General features: G+C 36.5%; 1 protein-coding gene across 1 annotated transcript in view; it reads left to right on the top strand.

The window, feature by feature from the left end:
- Window positions 1-607: 607 nt before the first annotated feature.
- MPP7 (MAGUK p55 scaffold protein 7) overlaps window positions 608-7,865 on the top strand; it is a gene marked incomplete at both ends in the record, with an annotated part of 106,672 nt that continues 99,414 nt past the window's right edge. Inside the window, one exon of the mRNA XM_081996405.1 lies at window positions 608-644. Coding sequence (XP_081852531.1) covers window positions 608-644 — 37 coding nt within the window. The remainder of the gene's footprint in view (window positions 645-7,865) is intronic.

Here is a 7,865-nt window from a genome sequence, read left to right as displayed (position 1 = left end):
TTAGATTATATTTCCAGATTACAAATAAAAATTGTATGTCAGATCTTAAATGAACTGAAAACAATTGAAAGGAGGCTAAGTAGAAACATTGACTAAATTAACATGCTAGTAAGCAATTTTAAAAATCTGGATAAGTAGTAGCAAAATTTGAGTGACTTAAATTATTCACTGTTTTAATAAAATGCGCTAGACTTTATTTCCAAAATACATGACACTCTAGAGTTAAAGAATATAATTTACATGAGAGAAATGTGTTAAATTATTTTTACAGCAGAATAGGCTAGACTGAAGAAAGCAAAACTTGTTTCACCTGGGGAGAAAAAAAATCTTAACAGTCATAAATAAATGCAAAGCACTTTGTTTTGAGAGTCTTAAATCAAAAGCTTATTTTGTGATAATGATTGGATTTGGTTAGCTGCAGTAATTTACAGTTTAACAATGTTCTTAATTGTAAAATTCTGTTTCTGTTCTTTCTAGGAGAAACTGGGAGATAGCATAAATCTTCGTAGACAACTTGGCTGCAAGCTGTTAAACTGAAATTAACTTCTGCCTTCTGGCTGCAGGGTGCTAGTCTGACGTTCCTGCGTGATACTCCGCAGACTAAATCATGCCAGCCTTATCAGCTGGATCTGGAAGTGACACAGGTACGCAAGCCAAGGAGGACTGCATGTTTCCTCCAGATCTTATTTGTTAAGTCTACGGTTTCTATTTTAAGAACTCATCAAATAAGATAATTAATTATGGTCTCAACAGATGTTTAATTTAAGACTTTAAACATAACCTTTTCTCCCTGAAGTTGATTTAGATATATGAAACACCACAGGTAGAATAAATTAATTTTTAAAAGTCCCATCACCATCATCTTCCCTTTCATCCCCAACCCCCAAAAAAGAACAACTCCAAACAGATATTATATATGGATCTGAAGAATTTGGATTAACCTCTGAGCATGGTTTCTACAATGTTTACTTGAAAAAGCAGGAGGGGGGAAAAAAAAAAGATGATATCATACATGCCTTAATATTTGCAGCAGTCTAGACTATCCCCTCTGTGAGTTACAGTTATCAGTGCAGTTATTTCTGAACACAGACTATTTCATTTTGACACGTTCTTTAACAAATTAGGAGAAGAAAAATACTGTCTCGAGTTCTCTTCCTTCCCTTGCCTTCCACGTCAAGAGTCCAGTTCCTATCAGTGACTGCAGGCAGTGGGAGTGCAGATATGTAGCTTTCCCTAGCTTTCACCTTCTTGGTCACAACATTAGGCTATATTAAAAGGTTAAATCTTATCTTGCTGTGCATTCTCTCTGTCTGATAATATTTTTGTCCCTGCTTTAGGGACAACTAAAGTTAGTATTTTTGCTCAAGGGTGTTTGATAAATGGGAGATCTGGCTGATGTTTCAGTACAAAGAACCCTGCTTTCCACCCTTGTGCTTGTTATTGTAGATAACATAGTTTTATCCACAAGAAGTAACAGCAGGATTTTGAAAATGACAAGGGAGATTTCAAGTCAGGAATCCCAAAAATATGTATATAAGGAACTGCATTTGATTCTTATTTTAAATAGACTGTACAGCGCAGTGATTTCTTTCCCCACACCCCAGGGCCATGTAGAATTTCTCTTGGATGAAAAGACTAATCTTTAGAGTTGGGGGGGTGTGTTTGTTTATTTATTACAACGGGGAGGGAGGATAGTGTGTGTTTTTATTTGCTTTTTTTGTCTCCCTATTCCAGTGCTTAAGGTATTTGATTTGATTATAATCTCACCAAACCCTACCTCTACAAACCTTTCTTTTTTCCCCCTTTCCCCATGGAAGTAAGTGTAGTTGAAGCTGTTTAGTATGCTGAAACTCAATTTTGGAAGATTTTTCAGGGTTTACTCTGGGCTGATTTTTCACTGTTGATCTTTGTTTTCTTTATCATGCAACCTTTTGTGTCCTTCTACAACCCACCTTAATTTTATTTTTTAATTATTACTTGGCCAAATGCTTTCTGACATTTCAGAAGTCTCAAGAACATGTTGAGATGAACAGCAGGGGCATGTGTGATGACTGGTGCCTGATGCTGACAATTTTGCTTGTTTGACTCTTTAAAGAATGTTAATATGTCCAAAAGTAATAGTAATGGACATACTCTCTGAATAAAGACAGACAGGGGCTCCAAAAAGTGGAAAAACAATCCTAATTTTAAACTTGAGTGTGTTAAAATGTCTCTAAAAACATGTTTTACTGTGCTTTTTAATGCATATGATGCTCCAAATACACCTTTAATAATTATGGTGTGTGATAAAGCTCATCTCCATTCTACCAGGAAATCTATAGTAAGATATGATGTGCACCATTAATATCTTGCTGTTAAACAATACTGCTTGTTAAATCAATTTTGTTTTCTGCTGCAAGTTTTAAATTGTTTCTTTAAATAAAAATTTTCATTTGGAGGGAAAAGAGAATTATTTATTTTCTTCCACTTTCTTTTATGGTATTTCCTAATGGGGATGATAGGTATTTAAGTATTTTTTCAAATTATTACATCAAACTGTGCTTTCTGTCCTGCCTGTGATAAAAGTGGTTTCTAATCACAGCTCTGTTTTTCTGCTATTAATCTCACTCTTTGATTAAAAAAAAAAAGAGAAACACAAAAAAATCTGGATTTTCTTACCTCTGTTGTTCCTTGGTAGGTAGGCTAGTTTTCCTCTCATCTTGCCTGAATAAACTGGTGTTGTGAGATGTACTGAGTTGAAACTGCTCTAGTCAATGAGAGGACTGTCTGGGGTGTTGTGGACGTAGCAAGTTACTTATTGGGGACCTAACAATACTGCACCCTTAGGCTAGGGACACAACTTTGCTTAGTCTGTCTGCTAAGACTCTGTTTTATTAACGCATTCAAACAAAACCCCAACCTAGCTTATTTTTGTGTCTGTTACATCCTGGTAAACTAAAAGTAAAACTGGATTTTAAAATGAGTGAAAGAACTCATTGAGGACTAGTAAATAGAAATGCATCATCTGTGAATATTGGAAAGCTGCCAAGTCATGGACTATTGGAAACTCGGACACTACTATGGAAGCATTGATGATTTGGGGTTTTCTGTTTGTTTGTTTGTTTTCCGTTGTTTTGTTTTTAATATAGTCTTAGGCATCAGGCCACTGACAAAAGCAGGATACTGTTCATGATGGGCCACATTTGATCAGACTAAATGTTGACCTACTCATGTCAATTTTATATTGCTTTTACTTTATCAACAGACTTTATTAGGGATGTCACCATGTCCTTGCAGCTGCTTCCTTCATGTATGTATACATGCTTTTGTTATTCCACATTTTAACCTGTATATTCTTCTGAACACAGACCATGCCTCTTAAATGTTTTGAGAGGCATTTACTAGACTTTAAACTATGATCAATCAAAAGCATGGCTATGATATTTGCAATCTTTTGTTTAAAACCTTTGTTTTAATTTAGATTCATCAAGTGACTTTGAAATTAATCTTGTAACTTACCAGTCTGATCTGGCTTCTTAACTTCAAGACAGAGGAGAAAGGCGTATGTGCTTCTTTCTCTTCCAGTCTCCATTAGCCATATAGAAACCCTGTTCTTTTAGAATAATAAGAAAATTACTTGTTGTTTATAACATGCGCGTGATCCTGCTCCTCCTTTAAGGTTTATAGTCCTGTCAGCGTCAGGACAAAGTTATCTTAAACCAACCATCTTGAATGGAAGGCTGAGCTCCAGCCTCAGGCTGCATCTGAAGCTTTAAATATTTTCTGTGTTGCAAAAGTCTGCTTGAACTCTGCGTGCGAGCCCATCAAATAGAGTTTGAAGACTGAGCAAGACAACTTGCACTGTTGCAGGTAAAGCAAGTCTGTGAGATCTGGCATTCACTTATCTGATGTATTTAGCAAGATTTAAGTTTGCAGTCCTGGCTTGACATTAATTGATGGCAGCTTCGTTGCTGACTTTGGTGGGGCCAAGATGACATCATTATGCTTTAAGTGTTGTTTTAGTGTGAAAAACATCATAAAATTGTTACAGATTTCTTTCCTCTCAACCCTATATCAAGCTTGCTTGGCTGACAAGTTTAAAAGTGCTTTTCTGTTTGTCCTTAAAAACTAGCGCACGAATGTGCAAAGCAGGCTTTGTGTTTTTGATTCATGTATTGTCAGCAGGAAAATCACATTTATGGGCTGAGTTTGGCCACCAAGTAAAACTGTGTGAGATGGCTTAAATATAATGAAAGTCAGAAACAGTTCTTTAATTTGAATATTGTAAATTATGTAAGCCCTATGCATTTTTGTCTTCCTATTAGTTTCTTGTTGAGTACATATAGGAGCTAATGCTGTGCCAGATAGTGGAGTTTTTTCAGTATTACAAGCCTGTGAAACTGAATACATGTTAGTCTTTTAAATTAAAAAAACAAAACACATTTGTTACTAACCAAATTGTAAGTTTATGTGGCCTTTAAAATATTCCCAGTTTTGGTGTTTTCTTCTCTGTTTTGTAATAATACAAAATAAAGGTATGACACTTGTTCTAAATGTTGGGTATTTTTCCAAACTGCATTTTTAGTAGCGTATTGTGTGATTCTTTAAGAATTCTCTCGACCTCTGAAGCTGCATGCTGTTGATCTGGATGTACTGAATACTGGCAGAAGTATTTTGCTAGAATATTATGTAGATAGGATAGCTCCATAGTCCATATGGATTACCTCCCAGTGAAGTGAGACCATTGCAATTAATGTGAAGTTCAAAGATGATTTTGCAATCATCTGAACACTGAAAAATGCTATCCTTGCTTTTACTGTTTCCATATAGATGGCTTCCCTTTATTTACTACCAATGCATTTTAATCAGCTTGCCAGTTTTAACATAATCTTTTCTAAGAATGCTTGATAATGAAAAGGATAAAAATGTGGAGAGAAAAAAAATGGTAATAACATGAAGAAAAAGCTGAGTAGTTGGCCTAGCTGAGAGGGGGACATCAGAAACATCTGTAGAGGAAGAAGGAAAAATTAAGCTGAAGCGTCTAAGGATTTTAGCCTTTTAAACCATTTTTCAGAATGAAGAGGGAGATAGAAATCAGGGAGTTCTATTTTTACAGCTTGTTTAAAAAAAATGTAATAACACAAAATGGTGGCCAAATATCTTGGTTCATTGTTACGAGATGAAGAGAAAGGGAATGTAGGAGAATGGTGAAGGAAAGATTTCTGGGAGTAGCTCACCCGTCGGAGGCTGCCAGGGCAAAGGCTTGCAGGGCGATTGAATCCTGCTCCAAACTGCCTTTGCTTCCCCACTGACATGCCATGGTGGAAACAGAGCAGAGGGAAAGCCTTCGCTCGCCTCCTTCACACTGGTGGTGTGATTTAGGCATCGGTGTGCCGTTGCGAGTGTAGTGTGTAAATGCCTTTGGCTGCATCGTGTTTTGAGGCTGCATCGTGTTTTGGGGCTACTTAAATTTCTCACCACGTTGAAATGTACAGATATGGCTAGATTTTAATGAAAAATGATATGCCAGCCGAGGCAAAATTTATACTGAATTAATAAATAGAGCCAATATTTTACCGTGCATTCTTGAATTCTTCCAGTCTTCAGCTGCCAGAGGCATTAAATGGCTTGTAAGCTAATGTTAATATGAAAGATTTGGGAAAGTATGAGATGTATGGCTAGCTGTAATTGCTATCAGATTTAATTTTTAAAAATATAACTTGCTGGTGTTGTAAAGGGTATTTATTTTGGTATCAACATATTTATGGTGACTGTTGGAAAAGTTGTTCAAAGTAGAATGAAATTTCTCTAAACTGTTCTGCTTTGGGTTAATATTTTATATTATGCTAGACTGATTCAGCAGTGTGGAATCAGAAAATGTGTGCAGTTATATTTACTGATGGTAAACTCTTTAAAACTGTTACAGTTCTTGGACACAAATTTCAATTCAAATGGTCTGGCAGCTGCAACAATTTTTACTTTTTTTTTTTTTTTTGTGAGCAACGTGTAGTTTTGTGGTAAATTTGAAAGTACGACAGCTATATTGTTTCTTACCAGAGGCTTAAATGTATAGCTATGTTTGTTGGACCAAAAGCTGCAATTACAGAAATGGTTGGCAGTTCCTAGTGATGCCAGATGTCCTTTGCCGAGAGCAGACTGCCATGCTGTACCGCTCAAGTGTAGTAGTGCCAGTGTCCAGGTTAGCTAGCAGAGTGTACGTATTGTGTGCGTTTACTGTCAAGTGAAAGGTTCTGTGCCTTCTCAGCCCAACGTCACGTCAAATATTGGCTGATTTAATAAAACTGAAGGAAATCTAATTTGAAGGAAATTTAGTACTACTAAGAGATAGTGAGAAGCTTCCCTGCCAGTTGTTAGTTGCTTGTTGTGGAACACAGGGGTTCAAATGTGATTTTGCTTTTAAAATAACACACTGGTTTAAAAAAAAAAACAACCCCAAACCAAAAAACACCTCAATGCAGCAAATTAAGCTTACGGATAAAGTATGAAATCGTTCTATTTATTTCAAACAGTTTAATTTTCTAAACTTACTTTTGAGATAAGGTGATGTACTTGACTCTTCAAACTTTTTTGTATTCCTATATACCTCTGTAGACTTGTATATCACGTGTATGTATTTGTATGCATCTATGACTGATTGATGTAATGGCATAATTTGTTTTGACTGTTAAACTTTAAACTCGGTCATACAGTGAATCACAACACTGGCGTGTTTTTGGGTATCAGTACTGCCTAGGATTGTAGGACTTCTACTCTCAAGGCACAATATGAAAGGTTGAGATACATGGTAATCAAATGGTGCTTCCAGTAGTTTTAGGCACAATTGAGTTGAAAATAGTCCTGGCTTCTGTTGTTAGGTGTCTTTATTCAGTCCCTTAATGAGATACTGTGTCATCCTTTTGCAGATGTAAAATGCCACATTTAGTATTCCTTGTCCCCCCTCCCCAGTCCGAAGTCGCTTAACCTTGCAAACTGTGACTGAAGAGTTAAACATGGCCAGTGTGCCCAGTGACATCCTAGTGCTGGAAGGAGTTCTCTCCTGACTGCCTGCCGGGCACTGGCTATTGCCTCTTCTAGTGTTGATGAAGATCTAGATAGAAATACTAAAGACTCACCAAGCTGACAAAGGACCAGTCAACTAGTCAAGTTTATTAAAGGGGTCATAGTAGGCAGGCTTCGTTGGAGGAGCCAAGAGTTTTTGAAAAAAATATGAACGTCAGATCTTTGTAAGAGCTTTCCACAAGCTGCTTAATCATTTGTGCTTGATAGGTCACTTTAAATGAGTTTTTTGTATGCGTTATTCTTGCAGATAATAGGAGAGCTTTTGAATACTCATGAAAGTACATTTTCTGAGCTTTCAAAGTATCCCTGTTGACACAGCGTCTAGTAACTACGTTTTGAGAGGTTTCGATTTTGAAGCAGCTTTGATGAGCTGTACAAGCAAGAACTCTGCAGCAACAGTCTTGCCCTGTATGAATGCAAATAGGGATCAACTATTTAACTCGCATCAGAACGTAACGGTATGCGGTATGCTAAATCTGAAATACACATGTTGAGACAAATCCTAAAAGACCAATAACTGATTCAAACAACTGTGGATTTTTTAGCTCTGGGAGCCAAGTTCCAGAACTAAAGACTTTTCCATTTTGAAGGAAATAATATTTTTGAAAGTGGTGGGCTTAAATGATTGCTCGCTTTCAACATTTTCTGTCATAACATTGTTTTAAGGTGGGTTAACAAATTACTGTAGCTTGGAGGAATAAAAAGTAGGAACAACTTTTAAGTTAAAAGACCGTATTGCCCTTGGTGAGTATGTAATCTTGTTCTTCGAGGACACTTACAGCAAAATTCTTGTTTTCATTAGGAAA

The sequence above is a fragment of the Phaethon aethereus genome (genome assembly GCF_964289735.1).
Source record: "Phaethon aethereus genome assembly, chromosome: 2".
NCBI lineage: Eukaryota > Metazoa > Chordata > Aves > Phaethontiformes > Phaethontidae > Phaethon > Phaethon aethereus.
The sequence above is the reverse complement of the archived record's forward strand: the minus strand, read 5'-3'. Positions and strand labels throughout refer to the sequence as shown.